The 12,924-nt window shown below is 44.2% G+C and overlaps 1 protein-coding gene across 4 annotated transcripts in view; it reads left to right on the top strand.

The window, feature by feature from the left end:
* SGO2 (shugoshin 2) overlaps nt 1-12,924 on the top strand; it is a 137,291-nt gene that overhangs the window by 64,095 nt on the left and 60,272 nt on the right. For all 4 annotated transcript variants that reach the window (XM_077275698.1, XM_077275696.1, XM_077275695.1 and 1 more), the window contains exon 4: nt 371-448. In XM_077275698.1, coding sequence (XP_077131813.1) covers nt 371-448 — 78 coding nt within the window. The remainder of the gene's footprint in view (nt 1-370; nt 449-12,924) is intronic.

Below are 12,924 nucleotides of genomic sequence, written 5' to 3'. Positions count from 1 at the left end.
AAGTAGACATGTGGAAAGTGTTATTTATTATTTTTTGTGCTATAACCATCTGATTTCAGGGCATAAAAATTAAAATTAGAAAAATTCTTCCTAATTTTTTTCTGTCAAATTTTCGCTAATTCATAAACATACACTAATCATATTGACCAAAATTTACCACTAACATGAAGTACAATGTGTCACGAAAAACAATCTCCGAATTAGTGGGTTCCGTTGACGTGTGTGTGTGTGTGTATATGTGTTTGTCTATATATATATATATATATATATATATCAAGTGTTGTATATACCAGGTTGCAGGTAATTCATGCTAGATTTTGCATATCATAATAAATATCCGTGAACTTACCGGTTTGCCTTTGTTTTGCAGAACAAAACGCTGAAAGACATTGAGGTATTCATGAATATTAACCTGTCTCAAGCCATTAAGATCAGCAGCACGATGGAGGTATAGATTAATTATGAATGAAGCATGTAGTACAGCACGTGGAATCCATAGTGCTTGAAAGCTTAGGTGCTTGATCACGCATTTTCCGTTGTGCTTAACAGCAAGTAAATCTGCCCCGGATAACGATAGTAGCAAAAGAGTGGGCACGTCTCAAGTTGTTTTTCTAGCAGTTTACAACTCTGTAGTCTCCATACTTCCTGGCTTCTGGCAGGGTGGGCTCTATTCCATCACACTTCTGGTGACTCGCAGACCTGTAGCATTAGCCAGGGTCACACGGCCATCGATATGAGAGAATCGGACATATTATGCAAATGACACTCTGCTCAAACTCTACTCCAAGTGTCTGTGCACTCTGCTCCAATTCTCACAAGAGAATCACAGCCCAGCCACAGTCCATCTCCTCCATTGCTGGCATCGCGGTAATCAGAGTGCAGTCTGAGGTTTCACATGCACCCATAGACTTGTATGGGTGAGGGCGATCCGATTCATGTAGCACTCGCAGCACCCGGCAATCTTTTTCCTTTCTGTAGCGCCCCCACTGCCGCAGGGCCGAGGGGTACCCGGTACCGGGCCTCTGAGTCTCTGCTCTGGGGTTGTCACGGTGGATAGACCCGGTCCGTGACCCTGCTGAGGGGCGTACAATAATAGATGTGATGGATAGTGGTGGTGATGCGGTGCAGTAAATAACGAGGACACCAGGTTGCAGTCTCTTTACCTCTTTACTGAAGATCTCTGGGTCCTCAATCCGGAATACGGTTAACCAGGCTGCGCAAGTCCGGCCGGTCCAATGGCACTTCCAGAGTCCTCTTTGCAGGTGGAAATCTGTGCCTTCCTGCTAGCGCTATGTGTTGTGGTCCTTCCCTGCTGTGCTTACGGAGAGTCCCCACAACTGTTGTGTCTGTTTCTTAAGTTCCCTCACAACTCGATTAGATGATGTCCTGCTAATCTTCCGTCCCTCCCTGATGTTACGGTTAGGACGGCACCCGTATGACGGGTAGGCTCGGAGCTCTTCCGGGACCCTAGAGTCGCCCCTCTCCACAAGTTGCCCCCTATGTCTTTGTAGGTGATTTAGGTGAGACAGCCCGCCTATGACTGACTGTCCTGCCGTTGGTTTGAAGTATTGCTTGAAGCTAGATGTATGAATACTTCCTCGGCGTTCCGGCCGCCGGTTGTGCGCCTCAGTAGGATGTTGTGATTACAAGGATGCGGAGGGCACCACTAAAAATAACGGTATTGGGGCTCACCATGGACAGAAGAATTGACAGATAATAACCAAAGAAAAAAAGATCATGTCCATACAGATGGGAGCACCACAAACCATAAAGATCATTTTATACACTAAACGCTTTTATTAACAAATAGCACAGCAATACACACAGAATACAAAATTAAAAACAATTAAAAGTGCAATATGCAACAACAACCTGCACATCGGTCAGTAGGATGTTGCCTCAGTCTCACAGCACGACTCCTACTGGTATTCTCCTTGTTGCTTTGATCTCGTTTCTCACTCAGCACAATCTACCTCGCTTCTAATCCTTCCTTGGGCACCGCCGCTATGCTGAGCAGGCACGGTCCCGTGACGTTCTCTCAAGTTGCCAGACCTCTGTCAGGATCCCACCCCCGACAGGGGCCCTACCGAGTCTTCTCCCGCAACACCTTCTGCCACAAGGTGTTGCCTGGTTCCAACCCAGTCAGCTTTCTGTCTAACTTCCTGCCTGACCCCCAGTTTTACCAGTGTGTGAGGAGTGGCCTAATGAATAGAACCCTTAGCTCCCCCTGGAGGCCCGGCGGTGAAATGTATTGGTGTCTGTGATACCTGATCAGATGAACTCCTTAAGTGCCATCAGACGTACCATAGCTCCCCTTAGTGGCGGAGCCACAGTACTGCAACGACCAGGACTCTGGGGCGCTGCATTTCCACAGGTCGACTCTGCATGAGAAAAAAAATTCCAGATCTGCACTGCCTCATTGTGTAACATTGGGCCGAGTGCAATCTGATTTTTTTAATTGGATTGCACTCGTCCGATTTTACGCTTGTGTGTGAAAGCCTACAAGGCTCAGCACAAGTCCTGTTAGAGCACATTCAGCCTGCAATATTTTTTTGGGAATACCCTGTTAACACTTTATTTACATATAGAGATTACAGGGCATTTGAACAAACACACAGCTGTGGACAGTGAGAGCCATGATTATGAGACCTCCTCTGGGGGAATCAGGTGCTAGTGGCTGGTTATTTAGCACAATTTATAAGATCAACTTTTCAGGAGCTCAGAGGTAGGGGAAAATCTAACTGCTGTTGAAAATTTTATGGGCTTGAGAGGTGACTGGTAAGTTAATAACCCCTCTCCTGGCATGTAACTACTGCACACTTAGCCGGAGTCTGGGCAGGCGCTAGTGGCTGAGTGCCATGGAAACCAGCTTTACGCTATGAAAGATAACAGTAAAATGACAGCAGATTAAAATGGCAAATGACAACCTATATAGAAAAAGACACCAAAAATAACACCTTTGTATGGTCAATGAAAAAAACACATAAGAATAAACCCTTAAAAAATTTCATCAGACCAAAAAATTATTTTAAAAATATGATTTTATTTATATTCAATCAACAACAATAGTAATATCACCAAGATATATGGAAATCTTTATTTATTAAAAAGTAATTAAAACAGAATATAAAACAAATATAAAAATACATAAAATGTATATGTAGATAAATTTCTCTCCTCAAATAGAGGTTTTTCACGTATTTTTAAATATTAAATAATTTGTATAAACCCACGTGTGTGCAGGACAGGGCAAGTCCCAATCGATCAGCACATAAAATAATTATGCAGCATATAATTTATTAAAATATTAATATGTGATAAAAATCAAATAAAATAATATAATGTGAAAGGTATATATATATATATATATATATATATATATATATATATATATATATATATATATATATATATATATATATATATATATACACACATATGCACACAAAAATATACACACATATATATATAAAAAAGCAAACCACCTTGGTGTATGGTAACCAAATATACAATTTATAATAAGGTGCAATAGTGCAAACAATAAATAAATATTTGGAACCTAATATATACCAAATTTAATCAATCAATAAGTGAACATTTAAAAAAATCCATCACCACAATGTGATTATATCTATACCACAATGCTGCCAAATACCGAGACTAGTGCCAAGAATAAGTGCTGTAGTACTGACCAGTCAGGACTGCCACTGCCCCGCACACACCACTCCAACGCGCGTTTCGCTCGCCGCTTCGTCAGGGAGACTCCCTGACGAAGCGGCGAGCGAAACGCGCGTTGGAGTGGTGTGTGCGGGGCAGTGGCAGTCCTGACTGGTCAGTACTACAGCACTTATTCTTGGCACTAGTCTCGGTATTTGGCAGCATTGTGGTATAGATATAATCACATTGTGGTGATGGATTTTTTTAAATGTTCACTTATTGATTGATTAAATTTGGTATATATTAGGTTCCAAATATTTATTTATTGTTTGCACTATTGCACCTTATTATAAATTGTATATTTGGTTACCATACACCAAGGTGGTTTGCTTTTTTATATATATATGTGTGTATATTTTTGTGTGTATATATATATATATATATATATATATATATATATGTGTACCTTTCACATTATATTATTTTATTTGATTTTTATCACATATTAATATTTTAATAAATTATATGCTGCATAATTATTTTATGTGCTGATCGATTGGGACTTGCCCTGTCCTGCACACACGTGGGTTTATACAAATTATTTAATATTTAAAAATACGTGAAAAACCTCTATTTGAGGAGAGAAATTTATCTACATATACATTTTATGTATTTTTATATTTGTTTTATATTCTGTTTTAATTACTTTTTAATAAATAAAGATTTCCATATATCTTGGTGATATTACTATTGTTGTTGATTGAATATAAATAAAATCATATTTTTAAAATAATTTTTTGGTCTGATGAAATTTTTTAAGGGTTTATTATTAAAATGGCAAATGAACTGCAGACTTGTTTATTTTAATGCTATCTAATTAAGCAATTTAAGGGTATGTGCACAAGTTGCTTATTTGGCCCTGCGGAACCGCAGCAGTTTTCCATGCGGTGTACAGTACCATGTAAACCTATGGAAAACCAAATTCGCAGTGCACATTCTGCGGAAAATTCTGCGCGGAAAGGCAGCGGTTTGTTTTCCGCATCATGTCAATTCTGTGTGCGGATTCCGCAGCGTTTTACACCTATTCCTTTATAGGAATCTGCAGGTGTAAGTGCAGCACCCCAGAGTCCTGGTCATTGCAGTACTGACGCTCCGCCACTAAGGGGCGTGATGGTACGTCTGATGGCACTAAAGGAGTTCACCTGACCAGGTATCAATCACACATTACACTTCACACTCCGGCCACCAGGGGGAGCAAAGGGTTCTATGTATTAGGCCACTCCTCACACTCTGGTAAAACTGGGGGCTGGATAGAAAGTTAGGGAGAAGCTGACTGGGTTTTGCCCAGTTAACATCTAGTGAGAGGAGAGCGTTGCTTGGGAAGATCCAGGGGGGTCCCTGTCAGGGATGGGATCCTTACAGAGGCCTAGCGAAAAGGACAGATCATTACGGAGCCGCGCCTGCACTTCATTGCGGCGGCATCTTAAGAAAGAATAAGAAGCGGAGTATATTGTGGAGAAGTGAGAAACGAGATCACAGCACAAAGGCGATAGAACCAGTAGGCGTCGTGCCCCGAGATCGGCAACATGCTACTGAGGCGCGTAGCCGGTGGCCGGAACGCCGAGGAAGTATTGGGCTCTACGCATTACTTCAAACCAATGGCAGGGCAGTTAATTTTGGCTGCCTCACGTAAATCACCTAATGAAGACAACGGAGGCAATTGTGGGAGAGGGGCGTCTCGGTCCCTATAAAATAACTCCAGGCCTACCCCGTCATACGGGTGCGTCCTATACATTATCATCTGGGGGACGGAGAGAGAAAGAACAGAAACATACACAACAGTTGTGAGGACTATCCCGTGGTGCTCAGCAGGGAAGTACTGTGGACCAAAAAGGAGCAAACGGGGGCACCACGGTCGGTGGGACTCAAACCTAGGCCCAGAAAACACTATATGACAAATTAAGAGAAAAAAGATGGGCCTAACAAAAAACGGGAGTCACCACCATACAAATAACAAGAAAGCAGCTTTATTCCACACATATGCAAAAGACAGAACATTTTAAAAACATTAAAAACTGAGGGATGTGACATATCCCTGTACAAACCAAAGGCCCATAATACGGCCACAGCACCGCATCACTCCCAAAGGGGTATTATTTGCACATGCCCAAAATAGTACAAAATCTGTCCCACAGGCTCATGTGAAGGCTAAGAATAAAATTAACCAGCTCCCTGAATGCTGACTGTCACTAAGATGTGAAAATGCAATGCCTACCTAATAGTGGTATGCAATCTGAAAAAGGAAGAAAATGCACACAATTTTACACATGAAAAAAACCATCAGACTAGGACAGCATGCTGTAAATAACCATGGATGAAATACCCACCAGTAGAGGGAGAATCATGACCTGGAGCGCAAAAACACATGCAATAACGCAGAAATACCACAGATTGCTAGCATGGGCATGTATACCCTAAGGGAGGTGCGGGCGGCAGACACCCAACGCGTGTCGCCACACAGCGGTGGCTTCGTCAGGGGTGATGTCTGCATGCCCTGCCTTCAGCTTAAATAACAGTCATAAAATGACTTACCAATATGCAGCTGTGTAAGCGGCCAGATGGGCCGCATGGAGCAGCGGAAATGGCGTTTGTCTGTCTGCCGGGCCCGGCATCTAGTTACTGCGCATGCGCCGGCGTTCCAGAGCGGAAGTATGAGCTCCGCTCTTGGTTGCCATGGCGGCGCATACACAGTGGTGAGGAGCGCTTGCGCAAAGAAGGAAATAGAAGACAAATACTAGAATAGCAGCATGAATCCGCTTAAAGTATTAGCGTAATATTTGGCAGCTGGAGAATATTGCCACTATTTAGGCAGACTTAACAGTTGCCATACAAGCACCTATAATGCACATGCTAAATAGTAAAAAGAAAAAAAGGAACAATGTATATACCCCACCAACAAACCAAGGGATTGCTCCAGGATAGAAATAAAAACCTTTTAACCCCTAATAGGGGCAGAAAGAAGAGAAAAGAGGGGGGGGGAAAAAATAAGAAGGATTTTTAGGGGCACCATACTGTACATTAAGTGGGCAGGAGACACAGATAAAGAAAGCTCAGACAAGGCTATCAAATACCCATCAATAACAACCGCTCTTTAGAAGGCTGAACTTAGAAAGGAGAACAATATATAAACACCCCACCAACAAACCACGGTATTACCCCAGATTGGAAATACAAACCCTTCAATCCCCTAATAGGGGCAGAAGAGAGGAGGGGGATTTTTTAGGGGGCACCATACTTAAGGTGGGCAAGCGACACAGATATAGAAAAACAAAAAATAAATAAACAAATAAATAAACATGCACATATAGACATGCTGTTAAGAAGGGCAAACACAGCTAATGGCTCGTTTCATTGTTTGTAGAAGCCGGTGAATAGCAGATCTTCATTAATACCAAGCGGGACGACACAGTTCAGGTCAAAAATCCACTTGGATTCTCGTTTTAGAAGTTCAAGAGTAATGTTTCCACCCCTCATGTTCATATTTATTAGTTCGAGTCCTAGAATCTTCGTGCCAGCCCACTGCGAATTATGTTGTGCCAGATAATGCGCCGCCACTGATGTAAGGGTTTTCCCCTTAGTCTTGTCCTTTTGTGCTGTAGAAATACTGGAGAAATGTTGCTGCGTGCGTCTCCTAAGTTCCTGTGTGGTTTGACCCACGTAGACCTTAGGGCAGGGGCACACCAACGCATAAACCAAATTCCGTGTCCTGCAATTAAAGTAGGTCTTAGTGGGCGTCTGTGAAGACAAAAAAGGCACCATCACTTTTTCATCACGACTGGTGAAGGGGCAGATACTGCAATTACCGCACGGATAGGTACCCCTAAGTCTAACCCCTCTACCAAGCCTAGTGACCGGCCGCTGAAAATGACTATGGCTCAGTTGGTCCCTAAGACTTCTGGCCCTCCTGGCCACCAGATTGGGTTGGGGGGCAATATGCGGGAGGAGTTTCGACTCACTTTGCAAAATCCCCCAGTACTTGGACAGGATCCCTCGTAGATCTTGCCACTGGTTATTAAAGACTGTAATTATACCCAGTGGCTTATCACTGGTCCTATGCCTGCCCTGTAACAGATCATCCCTCTCGCTGTTATTGGCAGTCATATAGGCCTGGGAGATGATCCGCCTGGGGTAACCTCTCTCCCGGAAACGCGCGGTGAGCTCACGGGAATGTCTAATAAATTCCTCGTGCTCACTGCAATTCCTCCTGATCCTTAGGAATTGACCCTTGGGAATGCCATTTTTCAAATGCAAGGGGTGAAAACTGTCAAAGTGGAGGAGGCTATTCGTAGCCGTTGGCTTACGATAAAGAGTTGTCTGGATATTTTGTCCCCTCACCTGTAATTTGAGATCCAAAAAGTCAATCTCCGTCTGAGAGTAGTGTGATGAGAGATGAATATTCCAAGGGTTATCATTTAGAACGCTCACAAATTCTTTACATAACTCAAGAGTGCCTGTCCAAATAAACACAATGTCGTCAATATAACGTGACCACTTCATGACATACTCAGAAAAAAGTTCCAAACCATAGACCCTTGTGGCCTCCCACCAACCCAAGGCCAAATTGGCGTAAGAAGGGGCACACCGAGCACCCATGGCAGTCCCCCTTACCTGCCTGTAGTAGACACGATCGAACACGAAATAGTTTTGGTCCAACACAAAATGCAAAAGGTCCAAGATGAACGAATCATGTCCTCTGTCTCCCGTAGTCTTCAGGTCCAAAAAATACGATACAGCACCTATACCCCAATCATGTCCAATACACGTGTACAGAGACTCAACGTCAAGCGTGACAAGCCAAGCCCCTGACGGAATCTCGAGATCCTGGAGTTGTGAAATAAGAGATGTGGAGTCCTTAACGTATGACTTGAGAGACAGAACTATAGGTTGAAGGAAAAAATCAATATAAGTGCATGGTTTTTCAAGCAACCCACCAATCCCAGAGACTATGGGCCTACCGGGAGGAGCCTGTAGGGACTTATGCACCTTAGGGAGCATGTAGAAGGTGGGAGTCCTGGGATATTGGTTGTCCAAAAAATCCCTTTCACGTTTATTGATAATACTGCGTGCAAATGCAGCCTCCAATATGCGCTTCAGCTTGGCCTGAAAAACACAAGTAGGATCCGAGGGAAGCACTTGGTAACAGTCTGTGTTGCCCAATTGACGTCTAGCTTCTTGAATATAGAGATCAACCGGCCAGATGACCAGGTTGCCCCCCTTATCCGCTTCGCGGATAACAAAGTCCCGGTTGGAACCCAATTTAGCCAAAATAGCCTGGTCCTGTTGACTAATGTTCCTCCCCCTCATATTATCCAATTTAAGATCGTGTACCTCTTTACACACGGCGTTAAAGAAACTCTGTACTGCCGGGAACAGGGTGAACGGGGGGGTGGCTTGTGAGGGAAGCCTTCCAGTAAACTTTCTTCTGGGCTGGCACTCCTCTCCCTCATCCAGAAGTTCTAAAAGATCCCTCAAGACGAGTCGGTCAGCAATGGGCAATTCATCTAGAGCAGAGGGACGGTGGTACAAAAGTTTAAAAGTGAGCTGCCTGCAGAATAAATACACATCTTTGATAAAAATAAATTTATCAAGCCCACTCGTAGGGCAAAAGGAAAGCCCTTTTTCTAGCAGATTCTGTTCACGTTCAGAAAGGACATAGTCAGATAGATTGATAATGCGCAACTTACCAGAGGTGCATGGCAGATCTAGTATTGGCGTCTCCTGGTCTGTCGCGTCTCCCTCCTGTGTCTGGGTGACCATACTTTGCGATTCCGGACACGTCTCTGTTGGAATGTGTCTCCTCCTCCGGCCCCTCCTCCTGCGCCTTCGACGTCGCTCGGCTCGGATGATAAAAAACCGTCGCTGGAGGGTATATCCGACCCGCTAGCCATAATGCCTTCCACCTGCTCAGGCCCACTGCCAATCCTCTTGTTTCCTTTATGTGACCATTTATAAGCACGGCCATTCCTGAAATCCATCTGGTCCCTTTTGAACTTCTGTCTCTTCTTGGTAGTAATTTCTTTTTCAAAGCTGTCTAGGGTGCTTTTAAGCTGACCCTGGAATGGCTCCACCATTGACTTATGGTCAAAACCATCTAATTTGCCCTCTAATGTCTGTATTTTGTCCCTCAACGACCTCAGGGCCCCTTGATCATGTCCAATCAGCATGTCCAAAATTATAAGGGAACACTTGGACAACCCTGACTCCCAGGTCTTCTGAAAACCAGCGTCCACCTCCCAGGCGGGAAATATTTGTACCCTGAGACCCCTGGGGATGATCCCAACACGCTTATACTCCTCCAAGGTTTTCAAATTCCACCATGTTTTAGCATATGCTTTATGTAAATTAACTAATTCCCTGGTCACCTGTTGAAAATCATCTGAACCAGGGCCACCAACAGAAAAACCAGAGATATCCTCTGAGAATAAATTTTTGGCCTGGCTGCTCCAGGCTGCCTCTCTTGCCGCCAAATCCATATTCAACTATGAAGAAGAATAATTACGCAAATGTCCAATACCAATAGTCAATATGACTCAACCGTGTGCCAACACCCAGAAATTGCGGGCAAAAGCAACCGCATAAAGAAACTGTGGACCAAAAAGGAGCAAACGGGGGCACCACGGTCGGTGGGACTCAAACCTAGGCCCAGAAAACACTATATGACAAATTAAGAGAAAAAAGAGAGGTTACCCCAGGCGGATCATCTCCCAGGCCTATATGACTGCCAATAACAGCGAGAGGGATGATCTGTTACAGGGCAGGCATAGGACCAGTGATAAGCCACTGGGTATAATTACAGTCTTTAATAACCAGTGGCAAGATCTACGAGGGATCCTGTCCAAGTACTGGGGGATTTTGCAAAGTGAGTCGAAACTCCTCCCGCATATTGCCCCCCAACCCAATCTGGTGGCCAGGAGGGCCAGAAGTCTTAGGGACCAACTGAGCCATAGTCATTTTCAGCGGCCGGTCACTAGGCTTGGTAGAGGGGTTAGACTTAGGGGTACCTATCCGTGCGGTAATTGCAGTATCTGCCCCTTCACCAGTCGTGATGAAAAAGTGATGGTGCCTTTTTTGTCTTCACAGACGCCCACTAAGACCTACTTTAATTGCAGGACACGGAATTTGGTTTATGCGTTGGTGTGCCCCTGCCCTAAGGTCTACGTGGGTCAAACCACACAGGAACTTAGGAGACGCACGCAGCAACATTTCTCCAGTATTTCTACAGCACAAAAGGACAAGACTAAGGGGAAAACCCTTACATCAGTGGCGGCGCATTATCTGGCACAACATAATTCGCAGTGGGCTGGCACGAAGATTCTAGGACTCGAACTAATAAATATGAACATGAGGGGTGGAAACATTACTCTTGAACTTCTAAAACGAGAATCCAAGTGGATTTTTGACCTGAACTGTGTCGTCCCGCTTGGTATTAATGAAGATCTGCTATTCACCGGCTTCTACAAACAATGAAACGAGCCATTAGCTGTGTTTGCCCTTCTTAACAGCATGTCTATATGTGCATGTTTATTTATTTGTTTATTTATTTTTTGTTTTTCTATATCTGTGTCGCTTGCCCACCTTAAGTATGGTGCCCCCTAAAAAATCCCCCTCCTCTCTTCTGCCCCTATTAGGGGATTGAAGGGTTTGTATTTCCAATCTGGGGTAATACCGTGGTTTGTTGGTGGGGTGTTTATATATTGTTCTCCTTTCTAAGTTCAGCCTTCTAAAGAGCGGTTGTTATTGATGGGTATTTGATAGCCTTGTCTGAGCTTTCTTTATCTGTGTCTCCTGCCCACTTAATGTACAGTATGGTGCCCCTAAAAATCCTTCTTATTTTTCCCCCCCCCCTCTTTTCTCTTCTTTCTGCCCCTATTAGGGGTTAAAAGGTTTTTATTTCTATCCTGGAGCAATCCCTTGGTTTGTTGGTGGGGTATATACATTGTTCCTTTTTTTCTTTTTACTATTTAGCATGTGCATTATAGGTGCTTGTATGGCAACTGTTAAGTCTGCCTAAATAGTGGCAATATTCTCCAGCTGCCAAATATTACGCTAATACTTTAAGCGGATTCATGCTGCTATTCTAGTATTTGTCTTCTATTTCCTTCTTTGCGCAAGCGCTCCTCACCACTGTGTATGCGCCGCCATGGCAACCAAGAGCGGAGCTCATACTTCCGCTCTGGAACGCCGGCGCATGCGCAGTAACTAGATGCCGGGCCCGGCAGACAGACAAACGCCATTTCCGCTGCTCCATGCGGCCCATCTGGCCGCTTACACAGCTGCATATTGGTAAGTCATTTTATGACTGTTATTTAAGCTGAAGGCAGGGCATGCAGACATCACCCCTGACGAAGCCACCGCTGTGTGGCGACACGCGTTGGGTGTCTGCCGCCCGCACCTCCCTTAGGGTATACATGCCCATGCTAGCAATCTGTGGTATTTCTGCGTTATTGCATGTGTTTTTGCGCTCCAGGTCATGATTCTCCCTCTACTGGTGGGTATTTCATCCATGGTTATTTACAGCATGCTGTCCTAGTCTGATGGTTTTTTTCATGTGTAAAATTGTGTGCATTTTCTTCCTTTTTCAGATTGCATACCACTATTAGGTAGGCATTGCATTTTCACATCTTAGTGACAGTCAGCATTCAGGGAGCTGGTTAATTTTATTCTTAGCCTTCACATGAGCCTGTGGGACAGATTTTGTACTATTTTGGGCATGTGCAAATAATACCCCTTTGGGAGTGATGCGGTGCTGTGGCCGTATTATGGGCCTTTGGTTTGTACAGGGATATGTCACATCCCTCAGTTTTTAATGTTTTTAAAATGTTCTGTCTTTTGCATATGTGTGGAATAAAGCTGCTTTCTTGTTATTTGTATGGTGGTGACTCCCGTTTTTTGTTAGGCCCATCTTTTTTCTCTTAATTTGTCAGCAGGGAAGTACTACAACACCCAGGCGCTAGTAGGCAGGCGACAGATTTCCACCTGCAAAGGGAACTCTGGATGTGCCTTCGGACCGGCCGGTCTCAGCCAGCCCTGTTAGCAGTGCTCTGGATTGCGGATGCCGAAGCCTTCAGTAAAGAGGTAAAGAGACTGCAACCCTGTGTCCTCGTTATTTACTGCGACCTACACCACCTTTTATTGGGCGCCCCTTAGCAGGACCACGGACTGGGTCAGGCCATCGTGACATCCTCAGAACCGATAGACGCGGTACCG

This window comes from Ranitomeya variabilis, chromosome 7 (genome assembly GCF_051348905.1).
Source record: "Ranitomeya variabilis isolate aRanVar5 chromosome 7, aRanVar5.hap1, whole genome shotgun sequence".
Classification (NCBI taxonomy): domain Eukaryota; kingdom Metazoa; phylum Chordata; class Amphibia; order Anura; family Dendrobatidae; genus Ranitomeya; species Ranitomeya variabilis.
This window is presented reverse-complemented; position numbering and strand designations above follow the sequence as displayed.